Genomic DNA, 25,053 nt, shown 5'->3' with positions numbered 1-25,053 from the left:
GAGCTCACTGTCCCCGTACCACCCCCGCAGCCTCCCCTGGGTGGCCCCCTCGGGTGCTCCGCAGACCCCTGGCGAGTTCCGAGGATGCAGCCTGGGAGGTCGCGGGGCCGGTCCCATCCCCCCTGTGCTGGGGCTGTTGGAGGGACCCCAGCAGAGAAACGCATCTGCTGTGACACAGAGGGTCCCGGGTTTGGGTGCCTCCATGCCGCAGGTCCTGGTGGTTGTCGTGGTGAGGGTGTGCTGCCCACCTTCCCCTCAAAAAGTTGTCCGTGGGGGGATGAATCCACCCCATTCAGCTGGCGATGAAGAACCTCAACAGCCTGAGTGCCCTTGAAGTTGGAAAAACAAGTGGGATTTTAGGAAAAAACGCTCTGGAAGGTGGTGGCCAGGCAGGGTTTGAGGCCATAGGTGGGAGTCACTGGCCCTGTTAACCTCAGGTCACAGCTGCAGCCCGACCTTGGGAAGCTCCTACTTCCCGGAGAGCTGCTGGTGTCGGGATTTTGGGGTTGGCAAGGGAGCCGGGGGCCCCGGCCCACACGGGAAATGGTCAGGGGATGTTGGAAAAACCTTGTCAGATGTGTGGTTTTTAGCCAAGTGAAAATTGATCCCATAATTGATTGCTCCAGTGGTGAATAGCGAGTTTACGTTGTCCTAAAGTAGAGACTGTGAAGTGTGTAGGGTGTCAGCTCTTCCCCCCTAGATGGGGGAATCTGCTTCTCACAGGGTTGGTAAACCCCTCTGTGTGAGGAGTGCCTGTTCCTGATCCCCTTGAGTGGACTTATCCTTCCCGTTGCTTGCAAACACAGCTGAAATTAATAGTTTGTATTCTTTTAAATGTATTTTTGGAAGGACTTGGGAATCACAAACGTTCCTCTGCTTCCCCCAGTCACTGCTTTTCTGCCCCTATTTTAAACTTAAGGTGAATTTTTGCACAGATCCACCACCAGACGACAAAGTTTAAACCCCTTTAAGCTCAGCCCAGGCACGTTTGCTACGTGTGTTGCCTTCTTTCTTGGCTGTGTTTACAAAAAAGCGTTTTGCTTAAACAGCAATGCAAAATAGCAGATTCCTGAAGTAATTTCCCCACCCCCTTTCTCACATAGCCCTGCGTCGTGGGGTTTTTTTATGACTTCCACAGGGGAAGGATGTGCTGAAAACTCAGCGTAGGAGGATTTTGCTGGCGTGGATGTGCTGCGGTGGTGTCGCAGGGCAATTAGAGGTGAAAGCTCATCGATGAGTCAGGAGCAGCACATTTCTAAAGTCTAAAAACGTCATTTTATAAACACCTGACGAAGCCTTTCTTGGGGGGATTTATTGTAAAGTGAAATCGTATGTGGTCTTTGGTGGGGTTTTTTCTTTGTTATAGGTGTCTTTTTTCTTCTTAAAAGGAACCATTTTGGCTGCTTGTGGTAAAATTAAAACCAGCACAGCCAGCCAGGGCGAAGTAACTTGCCCAATGTGCAGACTTGGTGGCCCGTTTGCCTGTCATGCATGCATGCTTGTACTTCACTCGAGCACTTAGGCTGCGTTCGGAGGCATATCAAATGGGAGGTAAGGTGCGTTTGCAACTGCATCGCGTGCATTTGCAGCTGCGTTGCGAGTTCTTCAACATCTCTTGTGACCACAGGGTTTTGGGAGCTGGTTTAATCCAAAAAAGCTGGGTTAGGTATCTACGCTTTGGAAATGCTTTAACTGGAAGCTGGGAGACTGGTTCCAGTTTGGCCATTTCTCTGCCTTCTCCTCCTCTCCCTTCCCTTTCCACCCTCCTTCCCTTTCCCTCCACCAGTCCCACTCCTCAACCGCCCCTTGGCTGAAGGAGAGGAGGATTAGTTATTTTTTGGCTCCCTTAAAGCTATCAGATGCTGCCAAAACCAAACATGTGGAAGATCTTTCCTAAAACGTTACGTTTCGTTCCACGTCTGTTGTTAATTGAAGGAAAACGGAGCCAGGACCAAGGTCTGCAAGGACCCCGGCACCGCTGGAGCTGCAGGTTTGGGATCCCCCCTGGCTCCTTGCGTGATGAGGGGGCCAGTTCAGCCTCTGAAGTAGCAGGGCTTGGTGCGTGGGCTTCTGCTGTCTGATTCCTGCGTGCCCACGGCTTTCCTGGATGAGGCAGCCGGGCACCCACACACAGGAGAGAGCCCAGATAGTATCCTGCAAGAAACAACAACCAGAAAAATCACGCTGGCAAACGCTGCAGATGGTGAGCAGTTCTGTGTGTGCAGCCAGAACAGGTTTTGCTAGTTCACAGTAAAATGTTCTTTAAAAAAAAAACAACTGTAGAAAACATTCTCGCAAAAGGAAGGAGGAGAAACAACAGCAGCAGCAGCTTTGGGCTCCAGTGTTAACTGGGAGTAGAGTGGGAAGTCGTTGCTTGCAGGTACAAGACCATCCGGTCCCAGGTACCATCCATCAGCATCCACTCAGGAGTCTGCAGAAGCCTTGTGGTGTAGAAATGGCTTCATTTGCCCCATTTGCTTTTCATACAGACCCATCTAAGTCCTAAAAGCCTGTAAAACTTGCCATTAACCGCTGGGTAGGGCAGGCTGCACAAAGCAGGGCCCTTACTGGGCCAGTCTGCTGCTTACTGGGTGTAAGTGGGTTTGTCCCCGCTCGCACGTAGAGCGGTGGCCCTGCCTGGCACCGCCGTGTTTATCAGCCAGCGCTTTGAACGGACAAGCCCTAGGGTGGAGGCGGTGCTGTTGTGATACGGTGATGGTAAATGTGTCCCCTCCCTCGGTGACAGCAGGACTGTCCCACCTGGGGTTGTGGCAGTGCGGAGGCAGGAGAAGCGGCACAGCCGGCTCCCACGGATCAGGTCTAATCCGGGGAGTGGTGTGAGGTGCCCTTATCTGTAGTCCACGTTGGTGTGGTGTCACCGTGGCTCCTGGGTGTTTTGGATGCAGGGAGTGTCCCTCTCTCCTGGGCAGGTCCCTTTCTGGAAACACAAGACTTGGTTTCATGTGCCAGCGGTTCGGCTCAGGGCACAGCCCAGGTGAGGGCAGGCGGTGTTGCTTTCTTAAACCAGGCCGGTGCTCAGCTCTGGGCAGCACTGTCACCCCACACAGGACAAGTGTGCTCCAAAAGCCTGTGTAGTCCAAACCTAAACCAAGCTTTGGAGCCAGGGCATCAAGTGGTGGCTCGTGCCCTGCTGTGCCTCGTGAGTCCTGGCCCGAGACACAGCCCAGTGACCTCCTCCTCTGCATGTGAAGTACAAAAGCCCTTTCCCGAGAGAGGAAGAGATGAGTGCTAATTAAAACTACCAAGCCCTTGACATGCCCGCTTTTTCCTGAGTTTGATGACGGCTCTCAAGGCTTCTGGAGATATTTTTGACCATGAATACCTTTGTGCCTGGCCCAAGAGCCCGGGGTGTGCTCCATAGCCTCTGACAGCCATTTCAGCCCAGGAGCGATGGCTGAGCTCTGCACATCGACAACGTTCACTTTCCGTCCAGTTGTTAATGAGCCCTAAGAGCTTCCTTCCCCACAGCTTAACGTCCAGGGCTGCGATGCGATGGCATCTGCTTGGAAGGTTGAGGCAGAGGAGTCTGCTCCCAGACTTTGTACAGGGACCACTTGGTGACAGGGGACAGAGTGCATCTGGCGGGCTCTGACAGCATTTCTCCTTTTTCCTTTTGGCCTTCATGGTCGTTTGCTTGTGCTGGATTGGGATTTCCTTTATTTTCTTTCTGCGGTGGCTTTGTGCTATGCTTTCAGATGTTTTTTCTCTCTCTTTCCCAGATGATACCTTTTAGCAGCCACCTTTTGTTTTTTTAAGGGTAAGTCAGTCCTAGCATCTGGCTCTCTGGGGCTTTCTCTTGCAGGCACACGATGCCTTTCTGCTCGATGCCTTTGCTCTGTATGCAGATGGGTGATGGGTTTTTCTGGACATCACAGATGCGCTGTGCAGCACAGGAGCTCCTGCTGGAAGAGAAAGGGGAAGCGCAGTGTGCAGGATAACCTTCCTCATGGAAAGCCAAACCCACCAGGCCCCTTGCACTGGCCAGAGCCTGTCTGTCAGTGCCCTGTCTTGCTGTAGATGGTCTGCATTGTGCCTGCCCTGCAGCCCTAGCTCGCTCCTGCACTGGTGGAGACTGACACCACAAGTTCATCTGCACGATTTTTGCTCTGATTTACCACTGATGAAGTTTAAACCATGGATGGTGTTGAGCTGGAGAGGATCTGCAAAGGGGTGAGAGCAGGGGGTTGTGCTCCTGCTGCCAGCGGTGCTGCAGGGCAGTTACTGCAGTGGCAGAGAGGTCACAGGATGGCTTGGGTTGGAAGGGACCTTAAAGCTCATCCAGTCCAACCCCTGCCATGAGCAGGGTCATCTTCAACCAGCCCAGGTTGCTCAGAGCCCCATCCAACCTGGCCTTGAATGTTTCCAGGGATGGGGAACCACACCACCTCTCTGGGCAACCCATGCCAGCGTTTCACCACCCTCAGTGTAAAAAAAAGATCTTCCTTGTATCTAGGATCTTCCAGATCTATTAGATCTTCGCCTGGTGCAGCTTTTTGGCCAGTGGATGTGAGTTGAAGCTCATAGGGCAGTGCCAGTGCCCAGAGACATTAAAGTGGGGACACAGCCCCCCAGAGCAGCTCAGTCTCTGCTCTGTGGTGGCATGAGAACTCCGTGCTGACTTGTCTTGAATCCTCCAGCAGTTAGTAAAGCCAAGAATAGACCTGAAATGCTCTGTGCAGTGGCTTTCCTGCTTTCCCAAAAAGCCGAGATGTAAGCGTGTGCAGACAGCAGTTGGGCAGGCACCCGAGGGGAGTTTAAAGCGCTATTTTGGGCTGACGTGTTCTTCTTGAGCTGTTCTGGTGAATTTTGGACATCCTTGTCATGCCACTGGCAAACGAGTTGGCCCATCCCTCAGCAGCAGGGCCTGAGGAACAGGGGGAGATGGTGGGGAGCGAGAGGAGATGCTGGGGAACAGGGGCAGGTGCTGCGAGCAGGTCACTTCTTGGCTTTTCTGCCACCTGTGCTTTGATGACGAAGGCAGAATGAGGAGTGGGTGCCGTGATGACACAATGAGCAGTTAATTTCGGGGGGTGGTAGTTGACAGTGTTGAGCTCTGAGTTCCTTGTCTGTAAATGGGAATTTGGCGACTCAAGGGATTTTTCTGATTCCTGCCGGCCTGACCTTCCCTCCCACAGCACCTGGTGTTTGCTCGATTAATATTAACTCAGGCTGGAGTCCCCTGCAGCCTCCCTGGTTTATCTTTTGATATTAATCTGCTCCCGAGGCTGAGGGAAAGCTGAATTTCCTCGATCATGATGTGACGTCCTGCCTGCTCAACTCGCCGGACAAGGTCCATGCAGGAGTGAGTCGCATTCAGCAGTGGCCAAAATCCTCGCCTGACACCCCAGGCAATTTGCTGTCGCTGGCAATGGGCATTTCAGTGGTGCCTGTGTTTGCAGATCCCCGTATGGCAGGTGAAAAAGCAGAGTAGGACACACGTGCTCTGCTTTTGGCTGCCCTCGGAGTAGAGGAGACTTCAGTGCGTTCCACTTCCAGCCCAGGTGAAAACAACGACCGAGTCCTTGCAGAGACATCTACTGTCACCTCTAGCTAAAATGACTGCTTGCAGGGTATTTTCACGTTAATTCCCTCTCCTTTCCTTCCATGATTTGCCATCAGTGAAACGCCTGGCACAGAGCTGTTGTTGGTCTGGTTAATCATTGCCGGAGCTGAGCTGAGCTGCCCCGTGATGGAGCAGTTTTCAGCTTTTCTCAGCATTGTTCAGCCTGTCTGGAGTCACAGGCTCACATCTCTGCATCAGTTATTTTAACTTGGTTTAATTTCCTTTTAAGATTGCTTTCACAGCCTAATAGCAGTGAGGATTCAGACTTCTGGAAGGCAGGGGCAGAAAACAGAGGTGGAAAACGCTAGCTCTCAGTACCCTGCTCCGTTTGCTCCCCTCATTTCTGATGTCAGATGGGGAAAGCGCTATCCCACGTTTGCAGCTGGGGGAATCTGGGACGCAGGAAGGATGCGTGACTCAGGGCTGGGGGGATTGTGCGGCATTAGGAGCGCTGATTCCTCCTCGTCATCTCCCTCTGCGTAATGATGCCTGCCTTGGGGCTTTCTGCCTAAAAATCTCTATTTAACTCTCTGTTTTCACAGGTTATGGGTGAAGTATTGGAAGCAGAGGGTGCTGAGGGAGACGGTTCTGGATGTGGTGGAAGGAAATCCTTGCTACCCCTTCTCCCTGCCAATACTTTCCTCCTGGGAAAGAGCAAAATGAGGATGAGATCAGGCAGGCTGGCTTGTAAAAGCTGATTCATTTCTTTAGCACTTTTTTTTTCATTTGTTCCTTCTCTCCCCCATCCCTACATATGCCAACACCTTTTGCCAGGGCTCGCAGCCTCATCCAAGCCCCGGGTGGTAAAACCAGAGAGATGGCAGCTCCTCCTGCTCGAGACTGCAGAAATACCAATGTAAAAATCAAAACCATGGCTTCAGTGCCCCTTGGGGAGGGCATTTGTTTGCAGTGGGTTGTGAGGGGTTTTTGCTGCTGCAGCCTGCACTGATGTTGCTGTCCCTTCTGGAGAAGGCCGCTGGTTTGCACCATTCCCAAGCAGGACGGCGAGCTGGTGAAAAGACCAGAAGTGAAATAAATCTGTAAGGTCTGGGGGTTGTAATGCCAGCTGAACTCATTCACATGGAAACTCAGCGATGCACAGAGACGCTGATGCTGTTTCATAAGACTCCTGCGTCGCAGAGCGCTGCGCTCGTGGTCCTCTCCATCTTCTTAATTGCACTGTTTAAATCAGCCTGAGCTGTGAAGTCGGGGAACCGGAGCTGGAGCTCCTGTCAATGGAGAGGGAACCTTTCCTGCAGATCTGCTCCTTCCCCCTTTCCATGTCTGTGTCCCAGTCTTTTCCCTGGGGGGCAGAGCCGGAGCGGATGGGGAAGGCTCTGGACTCCTCAGGCTGGGAAAGCCCCACAGCATCGCTCAGCTTCTCCGAAGCTACTGCATGACGTGACTTAGTGCGAGATTCAGCCCCTCTTGGCTTCTCCCTGTGCTTATAAAAGCGATAATTCATTTTCTTATAAAGGTTTCCTGTTCCTCTTCCCCTTGCGCCCCATCCCTTCAGCCACTGATCCCGTGGCTTTCAGGAGCAGGTTCCTGTTGACAGGAAAGGGCTGTGTTTGCAGGGATAAAGACGCTGCTCTTGTGAGCCGCATGATTTTGTTGCTGGACGTGGCTTTGCCGATAGACCTGAGGGTGCTAGGGAGATCCTCAACCTGCCACAGCGCAGGTGGGGGTGTCCCTGTCACCCTGGAGGGACACACGGTCCCCTCAGACCTGCCCTGCTGCTCCCCTTGCAGCAGATGGGGAGTCCATCAGGAGCTCCCGCTTCCAAGAAAAGCCTTCTAGCCCATGGTGTTTGCCGATACCTTATTAATAGAACTTGTCCTTTTTTTCCTTTTGAAGCCACTGGGAATTTTAGAATCTTCCTATCTCATATTAACTGGCTATTAATAAAGTTCATGAGAGTGTCACTAATTAGATTGCTTTTCTGCTCAATAAAACCCCTTAAACACATCTCCATAATGAAATTCTGTCTTTCAGACAGAAGATGAGATTTGCATGATTAAAGCTTTAAAGGGCTTTTTCTAATTGAGAATATGCTTCAAAATCCATTTTAGAGGTTGAAAACTGGGCTGTATCTTCTTTATTCAGACTTTATCCATCAATGATAATTTATTAACCGCTTTATTGAGCAAATTTGTTGTGACTTTAAAGGTCTAGCTGTATTCAAACTTGTTCTTGCCACCTTCATGACGAGAAAGGCAGAAGAACGGTGAACAATTATCTGTGAACAAAGCAAATCCTCTGCGTAACAAGGTGCTGTTCTTGCCAAAAGGGGTGTTTTTTTTGTTTTTTCTCCCTCGTAAGCCCCGTGGTGGAGCATTTAGGAAAGCTCTTGTTTGCTGCTGACGTGTGTCTGCACACGCTTTGGGGGGGACCTGAGGGGCACTAGGCAGGCGCAAATCTGGAGCGCCAGATGTTGGTGTAGCTGTTCTCACAGTAAAGCTCCTCCTAATTCCATTGAGTGATTTTAAAGACTGAGGGAGTCTGTGCTTTTGTGCTCGACAGGGATAATGTGATCTCAATGTTATCTGCCGGAATTTGCCGTACACCTATTGCTCCGGCTGCAGGGCAGGAAGGCACAGCGATGCATCGACGGTGTCATCTGCAGAGTAAAAGCAAACTGCAAAAGTGCCGGGAGAGACTTTTCCCACAATTAAACCATTTCAAAATTAGTATTAGCAAGTGTTAATGATGTGCAGCAAGAGCAAAATGGGCTCGGTATCATCTTGCATGTGTGGAAGCACAACAGGACCTGGATGTGAGGAGCCCTTGGAGCATCTGGTGCAGGAGCAGGAGTTAGATCCGCTCCAACACCCATTGCTCTGGCAGTCTTATGGCTCCTTCCCACTCTCCTTTTCCTTAGGATGCTGTGCTCTGGTCTGATAGCCGCTAAGCTTTTCCTACTATTCAAATTAACAAGGAAAATGCATGTTTATAGTGTTCTCAATTATTCCTCTCCCTCTTTGAAGTTTGTGTACACTGAGATATCGCTGGGTCGTCCTGGAGTTTTGCTTGGCCAGCACTGTCGGTGTTAAACGTGCTCTGTGTGGGGCTCCCTCTGCCCTCTCTGAGCCAGGGGAGGGTTTTTTTGCCTTCCCTTTGATGGAGTTGAGCTCCTGCCTGAGCTCAGCATCATTTTTGATGTCGCTTCTGCTTGGGGACTCACCTTGACTCTTCCCTGAACTCATTAACACTGTCTGCCACCCAAAACTGAACATGGCCATGACTAAAACCTTTAGGCAATTGCTCTGTGTGTCCCATCAGCCTGGTTTGCTGCAAATTCGGAGGTTCTTCTGCCCCCTTGCCAGTCCCTTGAGAGTATCCAGGCTCCGTTGCTGCTTTTTTCCCTGGGTGACTCCAGTATCATGCACCCCGGGGAGTTTTCATCTGCCTTGGTTAGCAGAAATCCCATCTGCTGCTTTTTTGCAAGCTGTCCTGCAGCTGTGGTTTCCCCAGGGATGTACAGGTGCCATAAGCCTCCCTGTTCCCTTTTTTCCCTCCCTGTTCCCTTTTTTCCCTCCCTGTTCCTTTTTTTCTCCCACTCTTTCTTTATGAGTTCCCTAGGAGCAGCGTGCAGAGGAACGGTCAGGGCTGACCGAAGGACGGGATGGCTCCGTGCTCTGCCTGGCTTTGTCATTGCTGCATTGCAGGAGAAGAAACCGAGGATTGCAATTACTGGGAGGCACTTCTAGCACTTTGTACATTTATATCCCATCTAATGAGCGGCTCGAAGCCTCAAATGCGAGGATCCATGTGTCTTTTTCCCCTGGGTCTGCAAAGGTCGGGTGGAGTTGCTGAGGAATGATGGCTCAGCAGCTTTGTGAAAGTCAGGCCGTGATTCACTACAGCTCTTCCCATGTAGGACAGAGGGAGGTTGGGCAGGAAATCTGGACACAAGGCAAATATTCCACATTTCCCCTCGGTTTGGTGGACTTCCTCTGAATTGCTGTAGTCACTGCGAGTGGGTGAGGAGGAGGGCATTGCTGGGGGAGAGAGGAGAACGGCTGCCTTTTTCCTTATGTGTTTTTGTTTTCCCTGTTGACCCAATTATTTTATTTTTTTTCCAGCTGAATAGCAATTATGTCTCATTTGGTGCAGTGCATATGAGAAGCAACTAATAATAGGAGAAAATATGATGCAAATAGCAGTTGCTGGGTGTTGGGAGGTGCCCCCTTCCCTGCAGCAGGAACACTTCAAGGGTCTCCCTGCGGTGAGAGCTGCGTATCAAAATGTTTCTCCTCTGGGGTGAGACTGCTTTTAAGGCAGTGTTGTGCGTTTTCGGCAGGCTGGACGGTGTTAGCCAGGGTAAACTGAGGCATCAGCTTCTGCTTGTGGAGAGAAGGGGGCACTGTCTTTCTCCTGCTGGAAAAGCGAGCTCGGAGAGCACCACGATGAGCACAGAGCTTCATAACCAGGGATCACAACCAGGGTTTTAAACACTGTCACGCTACAGACAAGGAAGGGATGAGTCCCTGAGCAAACCACACCGCAGTGCGTGCATATGCCCTTCTCTGGCCCGAGCTCTGCGGCTGTGACCTGCTGGCTGCTGCTTAAGTTACATTTTTTTTAATTCATGCTGTCCTCATTCCTCTGAGCCTGTCTGCTGGATGGAGATGAGTCATTCGATAGCGCTTTGAGTAGGTGATTTGACAGGTGGCTCCCTAGAAAGCTGTCTCTGCACGTGGCAGCTCTTTCTTTGCGGTTTCTGTATGATAAGATTACAACCTGAGGTCACTTTGAAGGCTTTCTGCTGCATCGGGAGGGAAGGGAAGGAGCCCTTCATTGTTCTGGGCTGACCTTCCTGCTCAAAATCAAGGCAATTCCTCCGGCGTTGGGTGGAGAGAGGCAAAATCCCCATCTCAGATGGTGAGGGGGTGGAAAGCTCGGGTTGTTTCTGGACACGTGTTCCCAGTGCACGTGTCTGGAGGCAACGCAGCACCTCTACGTCCCTTTGCACCACTGCATCGCTGCAGCTTGGGTGGCGATGCTTGGACAGGACCAGCCCTCTTTGTGAAGGTGGGAACACAAAAAATAAGGGAAAGAAAGTTCAGGAGAAGATTGAGGGCTGGATAACGGAGTCAAAATGCTCCTGGGAGCCATTTAGCAGGGAAATCAGGCAATTTAGGAGGTTAGATCAATGGTAGGGCAGACGTTAGGAGCTGGTCCTGCTCAGAGGGCAGGAGGGTGAGCGCCTCAGCTGCCGTTCCTCTTTCTCTGGTTTGCCCCGCTGCCCAACAGGGATGTGAGAGATGGTGAGACAGTGTCTGCCGAGTCACATCCACCTTCTGCTTTTAGCTAACGGGCTGTTGACGGTAGGCAAATGGCTTCCTCTCGTGCTCTTTCCTCTTCTGGCACTCGTCAGTCTTTTCTCCTTAGAGTGGCAGCTTTTGGGGTGAGGTGGGTGCAGCCTCGCGAGGACCACGGAGCTGCTGGGTGCCTCCGATGCCCCAACTACTCGGAGCATGGGGATCCGCTCGGGAATCCTCCTCTTCATTACAAGGCCAGTGGTAATTGTTCATCCCCTATTTCGCACAATAAACACTCAGATCTGTTTTCTTCTCCTTTAAGTAGGTCAGAAGTTGCTCAGCTTAGCGTGCACTTTGCTGTGGGTATGTCAATCACTCCTTCAACTCACTGCCTCTGAGTGTCCTTCCTTAAGAAAGGATGCCTTCCATTTTTAATTAAAAACAAAAAAGAAGCTTAAAAGCCTCTAAGGAGACAGGATCCAGTCAGATCCACAACACTAATGTGAACAGACAGCACTGCAGGCTGGGAACAAGAGGGATGTGCACAGCATTAAAGCTTCTCGTGGGTTCGTATCGGCTGCTGCTGCCCCACAGGAACTGGACAGTCCCCTCTTCCCAGTTCCCAATCCCATCCTCTCCTCCCAGTTCCCAGCCCCACGCACTTGCTGCCTTTGGCTGGAGATGTCCCCAAAACAGCGAGGCCCCAACGTGACATACACTCTGGATCCCAACTGGTGTCTGCTGTCAGACCAGTCCCTTCCAGTCACGCCACGTTTCCAAGGATTACACCGGGAAGGTGACAATTAACTTTTAATGAGACACTTTGTGTTGGCACAGACAGGCAGCACATCAGAGCTCAGGCATCTGCGGGGGATTGCCATCGGCCACAGACACCTCCCAGTACGAACTGGTTCTGCAAGGACCCTCTGTGGTGGCAGGGACATGTGGGACGCTCAGGGAGGACCCCCGGGCGCTGTTAGAGACTGAGTGTTTGGAGGAGGCTTTTTTGGGGCTCTGCAGCCTGGCCATTGCCAAGCCCCAGCCCAGTTTACTAAGCCCATTTACTACCCATCACTTTTAAAGCTTAAATACACACGGAGTGACAGAGTAAATTAACACGTTGGCTCCGTGGAGCTGTGACTGCCCAGCTGGTAAAGCTGCCAGTGAAGATGACCCAAAATTACACTTAATGCCAGGGAGTCGCGCCTCGCCGAGCTGGAGCAGAGGCGATGGCTTTATTTATGTTTGATGGAGCAGCCCATATATCTGTGCTGCTGAAACTGGGCACCAGTAACCCCAGTTAGCTCTGGTTTTCCTTAACTGCTGCTTCTATGCATCTGTCCCAGGCTGTCGTGTTGTTTCAAGCCCTCTTTGGGGTCCAAAACATTTGCAGCATCTTTTAAAATTATTTTGTGGGCTGGATTTTTCCACTGGACTTGCTCTTTCCTGAAGAAGGGAGCCAGGGTAGAGCCACTTGGCTGTTTGCTCGTCTGTGGGGTTTATTTCTTTCTCAAAGGGAGCTTTCTGTCAAGAGGCAGAGTGTGGTGGGGAGGAAGAGGAAGGCTTTGAAATGCCAGTATCTGGAGGGATACGGTTTTCATCCTACTGCGGGCGACTGTTTTGAGTGCAAGGATGGCATATGTTTGATGTGTTATAAATAGGGCTGTCTGTTATGGGAAAAAAGCAAGTTTTTAAAGGGAAAATAAAAGAGTTTTTGTGTTTCTCTTGGTGTGTTTTGCTTGTTTGAGGCTGAGGGAGTTAGGGATAATTTCCTATTTTAAAGTATCTAAAGGCTGAAGAGCAGAATATTAGAATTGGGTATGGAAAGCTGCTCATGAGCAGAAGATGGCACTGAGTGATGGCTCCCGTATCTATGGGTTGGGCAGCTCCCATATCCATGGGTTGGGTTGATGCTCTTTCAAATGAAGCTGTAGAAACTTTAAAGCACAGTTGGGAGCAGCCCATCAGTAGTGAGAAGTGGCCGTGTCGCATCCCTCTGGATTATCTCTCCTGCCATGAAGCGGGACGGATGTCGTGCTCCTGGGGTGGGAGCCTTGCACCAGCCTTGAATTAAATGCACCTCCCCACTCTCTGATCTCAGGGCAGAGCAAGCGAAGGCGTATTTTAACTGCCAGTATCCTTTTAATTAAAGATGGATGGGAAGCAAGGGGCTCGTTCCTGGCTTCCCTGCTGGAGTTTGCATGCACCGGCTGCTTTGGCCGCCTTCCCCGCCCTGTGGCATGGTTTGGTTGGGATGCCAGGTAAACAGCCATCCCAATTTGAAGCAGTTTTTATCTCGCTGGGCCGTGACGCCCAATTATTATAGTGCCTTGTGCTAATATTTGCTTTAGGAAGCATTTGGGTTCGGCCACTGTGGCGTGCAGCTGAGGGCTTCTGCTCTGTCACTGCGCCTTGCTTCAGCTTTAACCTTTTATTTTGTGTCCCATCCTGGCAGGGCTGGGAGGTTAAGGAAACCAGAGAGCATTGACTTGTTCTCACCTTTCATGCCAGGCCAGCTGATGCACTTCAGTGTATGCCTGCAGGAGAGTATCTGGGCCACTGAATTTGGTTGATTTGTTTGTCTTGCCTTGCACCGTCCCTTCCCTGCGTTTGCATCTGTCTTGGTTGCAGCATTTGCCAGAAGTTAGGTGCCCAACAAGGGGAAGAAGAACACATCCCAAGTCTTTGGTGCTCTAGAAATAGAAGAGCAGAAGAATTATCACCACATCCTCAAAAAAGCCCCCGAAATGCTCCCCGGAGGAAGCTGTGCTGGGATGTGCACCGGCAGCATTTCCCTGACCACCTTACGGTTCACTTTGCTGCAGGCAACACATGAATGCTTCCTTCCTCTCGCATCCTGCAGGCAAAGGGCAAGCTTCCTGGTGGACTTAATGCTTCCCCGAGGAAGTCGGCCACCTTCCCGCCATCCTTCGCAGGCTTTTCACCGGCAGCGCCATGAGATGTGCGATGTGGCATCCAGAAACTTGGCTCTGCGTTGCGAAGCTCTAGGTTAAACAAGGAGCTGGTGAAGGCTCCTCCTGGCGCACGTCTCAGCTATCACCATGGGGGAATCTGCCTTAGTTTGTTCTCCCTGCCTGACAGATTTGGGAGTGTGGGGATAGGGATGGAGCCACAGCGATGGCACGCAGCCCCTCCTTTCCTCACGTGATGAAGCCTCCCAGTTTAATTAGAGCCAGCAGGGAGAGAACCTCAATCTTATTATTCCTTCGCAGCAGGGCACCAGTAGCAGTTCTTGGACGTCAAAAGGAGAATTAAATCAGTCTGCGAGCGAGTTTGTGTGGTTTTTTCCCCTTCCTTCACGTCTCTCGGCGCTTTGGGAGGGTGTTAAGCCTCCAAAATCACTGGTGATCAATGCCTTTGGCATGGCATGCGGTCCCTGGTTACAGCAGAACTCCCAACTGTTTTGGGGTTGCAGACATCTCCCCACCGAGGTGCAAGGAGTTCATAAGCCGTGGATGTGCTCTGAGCAATGGTACCTGCTCAGCACCAGAGCAAGGCTCTTGACACACGGAAGGTCTTTGAATATGCACATTCTTTTAATTCTCCTACCTATTTTGGGGTCTGGAAATGGGATTTTGCTGAAACACTAAAGATCTTAATAATAACAAGCATTTCTTCTGCATGTCCCATTTGGTAACTTGATTTTGGGGGCAGGTGGGTGCGAGCACGCAGGGCAGAATGGCTGATGCGGTGTCTCCCAAGTGATTTTGAAACTGGATGGTTACCTAAAGGCTTATTCCCCCCCCCTTCCCATCTCTTCCTCAAAAAAGTAAGGAACCGTTTTGAATCCCTGTGGGAGCAGGAGTTGCTCCAGAGGAAGAAGGAGTTGATAAAATCACGTATTTGATGTTGAAGTAAACAAACCTGTATTGTTCGCCCAGAACTGGAGTTTTGACTACAAACAGGAGAAGTCCTGGCGATGCCCGCGGCAGGCGTCAAGCGCTTGGGAGCCAGTGCCTGTTTCCTAGACCACTTTTGATGTCTGTGTCGCCGATTTGCTGCCTGTATGGACCAGTTTGGGGCAAGATAATAATTAATTTTAGCCAGTCCATGTGTCCTGCGTGCCCAAGCGCTGCCACTTGCTTTGCCACTCCAGTGTGGGGCTGGGAAGGAGACGTTCGTCTCCATTTGGGCTGCAGGGAAGGACATTTTTGGCTGGATTAATAAGGCACTTATTGCCTTTCAGCTTGGGCAGTTGAATGGTGAGGTTTAGGGAGCGGAGGTCTGTTCTTAGCCCAAGCCATATTTAGAAGAAAGCTGATAAGCCCTCGCACAAACAGCCAAAAGCAGCCCTGTCAAACATCTCACCTTTTTGCCGCTTTTAGAACAGGCAGCAGAGACACTTTGATAAATGCATTTGTAAACTTAACCGTCACTTCTTTATCCTCTGCTTGTAAGGAATTCAAATGCCCCAGATCCCGCACTCCCCCAGCATTTCCCCTAGGAGGGATGGTTTAGGGTTTTGGGAGGTCTCTGCTCTCTCCAGGCTCTGTTCGGTGCTGGCTGCTGTGAGCAGAGCATGTTCGTTCCCTGTTTCCTTGCATTTTGCCGTGTGTGAAACCGAAGCCTTGGCTCAAAATGGAGTTGAGAGACAATTCTGCTGCTGGCTTTTCCCAGCGAGCGTTGCAGTTGGAGCCGTGTGGTGTGATTTAAGGAGCTGCGTGGCTTCGGTTGGGTGAGGAATATCCTGATACGACCCTGCTCTGGGAAGGCAAGAGATGCTTGAATTTTCAGCCAGGCAACGTTAGCAAAGAGCTACATCTTTTGGTGTGATTTGGGCTGTTCCTGCCACCTCCTTTCTCTTGCAGATGCTGTCTGGACCATTCCACTTCCCTTTGTGTCCCAGGAACTTACTACATGAGCTGTAAGCAGTTACTGCCATGCCTGATTCCTCCTCCCTTGTTATTTTTCTGCAGCTGGTCAGCGAGAAGGTTGGAGGGGCTGAAGGGACCAAGCTAGATGATGACTTCAAGGAAATGGAAAAGGTGAGCAGGGAACAAGAGAAATCTCTAAAATCACCCAGATAACTCCTCTGTGACCTTGCCTTGATCCTCACTGCTGCTGGATCATCTTTTCTTTACCCCAGAAAGTGGACCTGACCAGCAAGGCGGTTACAGAAGTGCTGACCAGAACAATAGAGTACCTCCAGCCGAACCCAGGTGAGTACCTGGCTCCTGTCCCCTTCCCTCTGCCGCCCGCTTCTCCAGGGAAAGAGGCAGAGGGGGCAGAGACACCAGAGAGAACCTTTTTGGCTGTGAGATATTGGTCACCAGCCCATGTTCGAGATCAGGCCACGCAGGTGAAGATCCAGATACCCCTCATGCCCTGTGCTGTGTTCCTGGGCTCTAAGACGCTGCTGTTGCTATTGGACAGCAAAAGAACAGACACATAATTCGCCTTGGACCTAGAGAGGCCCTGAAGGGGACCCATTTTTGGGGCAAGTCCAGAAAAAGTGACGTCTCTGGACTGGGAAGGGGTGGTTGACTTTGTAGGCATCGCCTCTGGAGCCTGCTGTCCTGCGTGCTTCCAGCCAGCTCTTTCAGAGAGCGCTCCAGGGATGACGGGCGGGCTGGGGAAACTCCTTTGGCCTTCACTGGTGAGCTGTGGGGAGCTATTTTTGCTTGGTGTCTTGGAAAAGCAACTTCTCTTGTCATAGCAAGTGATATTTCTGGTAGATGAAGACAATAGGGCTTCTTGGCTTTGGGTGTAGCTTGCAAAAAAAAGAAGAAAAAGTTGGCAGTGGCCAGCAGCTGCTGGCAAGTCCGAGTAATTGCAAACACGGCTGTGGCTGTTTCTGTGCCAGCTTCCAGAGCCAAGCTAACCATGCTCAACACCATGTCGAAGATCCGTGGGCAGGTGAAGAACCCCGGCTACCCACAGTCAGAAGGGCTGCTGGGGGAGAGCATGATCCGCTACGGCAAGGAGCTGGGCGAGGACTCCAACTTTGGTGAGTGTCCCATTGGGCCAACTCCCCCAAGGAGCGTACGGACAGGATGGTGAAGGCTGGTGCCAAATTTTTGAGCTGTTATTCTAAGTTCTGGAAGCGCTGTGTGTCTGTTTGTGTCACCCAACAGTGCTGGGGGCTCTTAAAAGAGGTTTGAAGGTGTCCACACAAGGCAAGCAGATCCCAAGCGTCCTGGATCCCAATCCATGGCATTATGTGCAAAACCACCTCTTCATGCTTTCTTAATGAACACAGAGATAAATTTACATGTAGGAAAAAATGCTTCCTCACTTCTAAACTGAACAGTGGTGACATGGAAGTTAGATTGAGCGAGATGTGGAGTTTTATGCTAGTTTCCAGTTAGAGCTCTGCTATAGGGAGGCTGTAGCTAAGAAATCTTTTTGTGTGGCGATTTCTCACAACCCTCTTTGACTTTCAGGGAGGAGGAGGGGGGTGAAGCCTTTGGGTGGCAGCAATTTTAATCCACTGAAACATCAGCCTGCGCATGTGACAGAGCTGGTACGGCGCACAGCTGTCTGATGGCTTCCAGCACAGGGAGGAGCCTTCTCGCCTCAGGAAAATTAAAATCTCTGGCTACTTCATGGGAGTGATGAAGGCGTCTCGAGAGTGGCTCTGACCAGCTCATCCCTCTTGACTTGCAGGAACTGGAGAGCAAGGGGGAAGGAAGTTTTTAAAAGAACAAACCAAATCTGGTTTCCCTCAATAGCTTCTGTTTAAAGAAACACTTAACTTGATGAATTTCTGTATTAGTACTGCGTCCCTGCCTAGGACAGGTTATCTAGAGTTACCACAATTGAAATAACTGGTTTTGTATATTTATTTTTCCAGCTGGACAGCAGAGTGATGTTTTCACTTTACCCTCCATTTGGCTTGTATATTCTCCTGTGCTAATGTAGTGCTGAAACGGTTGGTTTGCCAAAGCTGTGCAGGAATAATTTAATCTATAAATGGTTTCCTCTGGAATAAAAAGCCAAGGCTAAAAATGCTTTGCTGCAAGTTGGTCTGGCTTAGCTGTCATCATGACAGGAGGCTTAGAAAAGCATGAAACGAAATAGTTTTCAATAAGCAATTTTGAGCTCTCCGATTCAGAGGAGAGGAGGAGGGCTAAGGTTGTCCCAATAGACGTTGGTGTCTAAAATTAATAAAAGGCTGCAGCTTTGCTGCCAGCATCTGGGGAAACTTGAAAAGTTGGCCAGAGCACTCTGGGCTTAAAATTGTCTGAATAAAAGGATGGCCAGGCTGGGTCAGACCAACACGCCTCTGCTCCGGGCTGTCCTTGCCAGCAGTGGCCAAGGAGCAGAGCAAGGTTAAAGCACTGCACAGCCAATTAGCAGCTCAGCAACTCCCTGAGCTAGCGGGAGTTTAAAAATACTGCTTTTTAAAATACTTTTATCTTTTTCCTTTGTGTTCCTGCTAGAGATTGTTCCTGTTTTTCAGAGGAAAAATGCAAAGTGTGTTAAAGTGCAGCACCAGTACCAAGAGGCAATCGCCTGCTCTCACACCGGGCACTGCTTGCTCCATGCCATGCGTGGGGATTTGCTCCCATAGTAATTAGGGGGTGTTGGACGGGGGATGGAGCTCACACACACTGGGGTCTGTGGCAGAATGGCTCTGCATGCAGCCCCACAGACTTGGGCTCTGTTTTTAACTGTCTGGCCCATTCTCCCTTTCTCTCCCCTTCCTCCTCTCACTCCAAGGCGATGCACTTCTTGACGCTGGCGAATCGATGAAGCGGTTGGCTGAGGTGAAGGATTCGCTGGATATTGAAGTCAAACAGAATTTTATTGATCCCCTCCAGAATCTGTGTGACAAAGACCTGAAAGAGATCCAGGTAGACACCACCGTGTTTTACCCTCCTCTAGTTTCTGGCCTATGCACCTGGCTATTAGTGTACATAACCACTCGCTCTGTCACACTGCAAACCAAGGACTCGCACAGGTATTGGGTCTGTTCCCTGTGCTTTCTCTCCCCACATATTTCCTCCCTGCTCAGCGCTGCCACTGCTGCTGCTCCTGGGCAGCCTGTAAGGCTGGATGCAGGTTTGAATGGTTCCTCATTTACCGTATTTTATGGAGGATGCTGTGTCCCACCAGACATCTTGGGCTTGCTGAATTTGGTTCTTCATGCTCTGAGCTCCCAGCCATGTTACATTTGGGCTGCCTGGGATTAAACTTCACTGTGTTCTTTGCAACTGTTGGCTCTGTTCTGTGTGTACCCTGGATTCTAATTTTCCGGCTGTGAGCAAGCTTCCCTTTAGGTCTCTAAGACAGCATCTCAAGAAGGCCTCACTGGGGGAAATGTGGAGCTTGGTAGCTCCTGTGTGCTACCACAGGGACAAGTCCATGCACAGCACGGCCAGGCTTTGTAATAGGATCCATCCCAACCTGCAGTTCACAAGGCAGCTCTTCCAACTGAGTTTTCCCTTACAGTGCTGTCCCAGATAAAATAACTGCCAACTCCTGTTTCAGTACTTATCTGTACTCCAATTCTGCAGGCTGCCCTGGAGCTGATTTAAACCGCCCTGCCCCAAGAAGTCAGGGGATGCAGTGCCCACAGCCTGCATCCCAATTCCCAATCTCCAGAGATCCCCGTCGCCCCTGGGGAGCTGAAAGCAGCAGGGCCAACTGTTCATCTTGCCAAAAGGCTTCATGAGGAACAGACCCGGCCTGCTGCCTGCCATGTTTTCCTCCGGCTCTCAGATGAAAAAGGGTGAAATCATATCGCCATTTCAATTTGTTGAGGGTTGTTTCTTAGTAAAAAGCACTTTTGTTTCTGAAGCCAATGAACTTGGCCTGTAACTGAAGCTGCCTTCCAGGCAGGAGAGCATGGCTTGCTCCCAGTCTCTAACTTTGCCTTCTTTTTCTTTACTGTTTGTAACAATCCTCTTCCCAGCACCATCTCAAGAAGCTGGAAGGAAGACGCTTGGACTTTGACTACAAGAAGAAAAGACAGGGTAAAATCCCTGATGAGGAGCTTCGACAGGCCATGGAGAAATTTGAAGAGTCCAAGGAAGTAGCAGAGACCAGTATGCACAACCTCCTAGAAACTGATGTGAGTGCACGGGGGGAGCACCAGCTCCTCTGCCTCAGACTGGGAGCTGCGGGTGGGTTGTGTGTTTCTGTGCACACGAGCGTGGAATCTCTTGAGGGGACACGGAATTTAGGCGCTAATTTCCACTCTTGTTCTTGCAAGTGTGGTTTTGCTCTCTGAAAACCCAGCCCGTGTGGCTTGGTGGGCTCCTTATCCTTTCTGTAGCCCCTCTTCCTGATCCAGCCCTTGGCCAGAGGAGAGGCTGTGTGTGTCCTGTACCAAAACAGGTCTCTTCTCAGTGTGCTGGTGGGAGTAAGTTTGGGCAGGTGATGCAGCTCACTTGGGAAGGGTTTGACCAGCAAGCAAAGCCCAGAGCGTGGCAGGAGGTGTCCTCTCTCCCTTGGTCAGTGCTTGAAATCATAGAATCATAGAATGTTTTGAGTTGGAAGGGACCTTTAAAGTTCATCCAGTCCAACCCTCCTGCAGTGAGCAGGACCACTGTTAGTAGATCCGGTTGCTCAGAGCCCCATCAAGCCTGACCTTGAATGTCTTCAGGGAGCGGGCCTCCACCACCTCTGGGCAACCTGTTCCAGTGATCTACCACCCTCACAGTGAAAAACTTCTTCCTAATATCCAACCTAAATCTACCCTTTTCTAGTTTAAAACCATTACCCCTCGTCCTATCGCTACATGCCCTAGTGAACAGCTCTTCCCCAGCTTTCTTATAGACACCTTTCAGGTACTGGAAGTTCGCTGTAAGGTCCCCTCAGAGCCTTCTCTTCTCCAGGCTGAACAACCCCAACTCTCTTAACCTGTCTTCATAGGGGAGGGGCTCCAGCCCTTGATCATCTTTTTGGCCCTCCTCTGGACCCGCTCCAGCACTTCCATGTCGTTTTTGTGCTGGGGACTCCAAAGCTCAGGAGGTGAGGTCTCACCAGAGCAGAGCAGAGGGGCAGAATCACCTCCCTCGATCTGCTGGCCACACTTCTTTTGATGCAGCCCAGGGTGCGGTTGGCCTTCTGGGCTGCAGATGCACATTGGTGGCTCCTAAAGCTTCTCAATCCCCTGGGGAAATTGTTCTTCGTACATGATCCTCAGTATGGTCCTTATGTACAAGGGAGCCTCCTGTCAGCTGGGTCACACCATTCATCCCTCCTTGGTGTGGTTCTTGCAGATCGAGCAGGTGAGCCAGCTCTCAGCCTTGGTGGACGCCCAGCTGGACTACCACAGGCAGGCGGTGCAGATCCTGGACGAGCTCGCGGAGAAACTCAAGCGCCGGTGAGTCCTGGGGTGCTGCAGACACTCTCAGTTTTTCACAGCCACAAGCTCTCCCTGTGATACTTGTCTGTAAATACCTGACATTTATAAATATCTCCCTCTAAATCTATCTCTTGACATTAGAGCTTCAGTCCAGACCACCAGGTCAGAGGGAGCAATGCCAGCAGCACAGCCTGCTTTCAGTGGTGGGCAGTTGGTCTCTCCTGGGCTGAGCCCTTCCCAAATTGGGGTGTGCTGCTCCTCGGGAGGCTGGAGTTGAATTTGGCAGGAGTGGAGAAGGAGAGTGAAGTCCTTTGTGCTCACGGCTCCTCGCACTGCCGTTGTTGAGCGTGGGAGTGTCCCTCAAGCCTTTTGGCCAAAGCCAGGATGGAGCCAGTAGTTGCATCATGCTGTTGGAGTGGATGGCTCAGATGTCATGAGCTGGACATGTCTGTCAACCTGTGTCACCTGGGACCGCCCAGCCTAGAGACTTTGTGCCATTAGCTTCCGTTGTGGCTACGGGTACATGGACGTTGGCCATGGCTGCGGCCCAGAAAGGTTCATGTCAATGGCTCCTGGTTACTCTGAAGACCAGAAAGTGAACACAATGTGATAGGGATGATGTGGTGGCCACAGGCCAGTGGAAAAGCACTTTTGTTACCTCCTTAAGGTCAGGCATCTGTGAGATCTCTCTCTGGGGGATCTGTGGACCCTCATTTTCCAGCAAGCCCTATTCAATATCTTTGCGGTGGTAGGGTAGACCCTGCCACCGATGCAGCACTGCCGTGCGTGCCCTGCAGCTCTGAGCCACGTGAGTTGGTGAAAGGTGGATGGGTGCCTGGCACGCAGGAGCAGGGATTGCCACGGAGCTGCCTGGTCTTGCTCCTCTCCCTGCCCCTCCTCAAGTGCCCGAGCTCCACAGTAGCCCCAGGGAACATGTGGTTGCTGCTGAGATGCCAAGAAACACAGAGGGGCTGTTGAAATACCAAGCAGGCTGGTTCACATGACTTACACGGTCGTTCTTCCTGCTGCTCTGTCTCACCTGAGCAAGCATCTCCCGAAACCTGGCCGAGGAGGGAGGGGTGGCTTCATTGCAGGTGGCTTCCCTGCGGAGCCAGAGCCATGCCTTCCTCATGCTCAGGATGGCTTGGATGGAGTCCAGGCACCCTCTCTGCTCCTCGGGGCGATTTGGCGATGCCGCCCTGCTCTTTCCTCTTAGAAGAAACTGCTGAGTGGCTCCTGTGCCTGGTTTGAATTCAGAATTGCTGGGAGGATCCTGCCAAGTGTGAGTGTTGGAGCTGCAGCACGAGTGTCCTCTGCTGGCCTGAGCTGCCTGGGACACCTCCACAGCCAAGCCTGGCACATGTGGCCCTCTCTAAAGGCCAGGTCCCAAACTCTGGGCAAGATCCATCTTCAAAACGCCCCAGCACAGAGAGCTGTGCAGATTCTTGTCTACAAACCAATTTGCTCCCCCGCGTAGCCACCGAGGAGAATAAATACCACATTGATCTCATCATATTCTGTTGCATACTTCAATTTATCCACGTTTCTTTTCCTTCTTCCAGAATGAGGGAGGCCTCCTCGCGTCCCAGGCGGGAATACAAGCCCAAACCCAGGGAGACGTATGATTTCGGAGATGCTGACCAATCTAACGGGGGCTTCTCTTGCAATCCTCCCCCCAAAGTCTCAGGTAAAGAGATCCAGTACACTTGTGCACACGTGGGTGCCTCTGGAGCAGCTTCCTGGGGCCAGAGGGGAGCTGCTCTGCCTGGAGGTGATGTTTTTGGTGCACTGGATGTGCCCGCATGAGCTGGTGGCCCTGGAAAATGTCAGAAACGCCTCTAGACCTGGGCTGGTTTCTCTTGGTCCCCAGCAGCCATTCTTATATTGGTTCTGGGGACATCCCAGCAGGGTCTCCAGCCCCCACCACTCGTCTGTAGCACCCGGTCAGTGGCAGACAGGGAAAATGAAGCATCTCTCGCTCCCTCCCCTGTCTTCCCTCACGCTGCATTCGCCCCTCCCTGGTCCCAGCGAGGCAGGCAGGTTTCTAACACAGCATGTGGGCCGCCCTGTTTCTCCTAACAGACCCTGCCTTTGGGCCCTGCCTTTCCCTCACTCCAGTTCCCATTGTTTAAGCATGTCTCTTTTTGTTTGGAAGCAGCTTCCTCCTCTTTCCGATCCGACAAGCCGTCCCGGGCCTCCGTCAGGAGTATCCGTGAGTTTCCTCCCTCCGCACCGCATGATGTGTGACCGCCTCTCCCCATCCCTCCTCGCTCCTCCTCCTGTCACGCTGCCGCTTGGAGCCGCTAATTCCCCTGTGCTGAGCCTGGCCAGCAGAACAGCTGAGCTAAGCCTGGAGCTAAGCCCCAAATTAAACCAGCCACGCTATGGGGGGTATTTACCACCCAAAAATGGGGTCTTTGCTCAGCCAGAGGAGTTGTAGCAGCCCTCATCATGCAGGCATGTCTGCAGGGATGCTTTTCCATGAGATATCGGACATCTCGAGGATTGCCCTGTTATTGCGAGCACTCAGCCTGGAACTCTCCCGCTCCAGCTCGTACTGCCCCCACGTACCCCACTGCTGCAGGCTGGGGGGAGCGGGTAGAGCCTCAGCACGCTGAGCGGGTTTTGGGGTCCTGGCTGGGCAGCGAGGAGCCTCAAATGGGTTGTGGGGCCTGTGGGTCCCTGCTGAAGGGACATGGGGGCGGGTCCTCATTGAGGTCCCAAGGCCAGGCTGTGGCTAAGAGCTGAGGGGGAAGCTGGTGGTGGTGCGAGGGGGCAGGAGGGCTTGAGGAGCCTGGTGATGGGGAAGTGCTGCAATGCTGGGACCAGCCTGGTATTTTGGGAAGTCTCAAAAAAACCTGCTTGGCTGCCGCTTTTGGTGTTTTCTGGGATCTCTTCTAGTGCTCAGTTGGTTCTCACGGTGGGTGTTCAGCAGACCAGAGCTGCAGCTGTGCCGTTCACCATGGTTGGAAGAGCTCTGGCACAGAGCCGCAGGGCAACAGGGTGGGGGACAGGGGCCCTGCAGACCCTGGGGGTCTGTATCAGCTCAGTCCCTTTTTTTTTGGTAGGATCCCTACAGCTGCAAAGCCAAGTGCCAGCCCATCCCAAAACCTCAGTGCAAAGACAGAGCAAGCAGCAGCTTTCCCTGCTACAGAGAATCCCCTTTGCTGTCCAAAATTATGCTGAAATCATAGAGTTGAGATGGGGAGAGACTTTGATTTTCTCCCTATTTTTGCAGGAGGAGCTTCTCATGCATCACCAAGCTACTGATTGATTTAAAGCCCTTTTTAAAGCCATAGCCCTCAGAATTGGGGTGACCCCTCTAAAGCTCCAGCACTTTCTGGGGTCTTCCTCCACCATGTCCTGGTGTCTGACCCATCACCCATGAGCTGCACGGCCGCTTCTCTCATCTCTAGAAGAATAATGCAGCTTTCACCACCTGATTTCCAGCGTGGGGATCTCATTTAGGTTGGGGTTTAGCTTAGAGCCAGGGGAGTCCAGGCAGGAACAGGCAGCATGGGGGGCTAGAGTCTGCTATGGGAGGAGAAAATGGAGGAAGAGGGCAGAGAAAGCAGCGAGAAGTTTGAACTGAGTTAATGCTTTACCGCCGTGGGGCAGATGAAGGGACAGCTTCTGCTGAGCAGAGGAGAGCTGATGATCCCGTGCCCTGTCCAGATCCGGCACCAGCAGAGCCGGGGGCTCAGGGAAGGGGAGTGCAGGGGGTCCAGCTTACCTCTTCCCCCCCCAACCTCTCCCCGCAGCCCCCCTGGACCAGCCCTGCTGCAAGGCTCTCTACGACTTCGAACCCGAAAACGACGGCGAGCTGGGCTTCAAGGAAGGCGACATCATCACCCTGACCAACCAGATCGACGAAAACTGGTACGAGGGCATGATCAACGGCCAGTCGGGCTTCTTCCCCCTCAAATACG

At 51.8% G+C, this 25,053-nt stretch overlaps 1 protein-coding gene across 1 annotated transcript; it reads left to right on the top strand.

Annotated features, from left to right (window-relative positions):
- Window positions 1–15,788: 15,788 nt before the first annotated feature.
- SH3GL1 (SH3-domain GRB2-like 1) lies at window positions 15,789–25,043 on the top strand (the record flags this gene model as incomplete). The annotated part of the gene is made up of 9 exons (XM_010178653.1): window positions 15,789–15,854; window positions 15,956–16,028; window positions 16,673–16,816; window positions 18,532–18,665; window positions 19,727–19,885; window positions 21,039–21,142; window positions 22,687–22,811; window positions 23,280–23,336; window positions 24,886–25,043. Coding segments are annotated over exons 1-9 (963 nt in total), but the record flags the coding sequence as incomplete, so codon positions are not given.
- Window positions 25,044–25,053: the final 10 nt, after the last annotated feature.

The sequence above is a fragment of the Mesitornis unicolor genome, unplaced genomic scaffold (genome assembly GCF_000695765.1).
Source record: "Mesitornis unicolor isolate BGI_N332 unplaced genomic scaffold, ASM69576v1 scaffold17462, whole genome shotgun sequence".
Classification (NCBI taxonomy): Eukaryota; Metazoa; Chordata; class Aves; order Mesitornithiformes; family Mesitornithidae; genus Mesitornis; species Mesitornis unicolor.
This window is presented reverse-complemented; position numbering and strand designations above follow the sequence as displayed.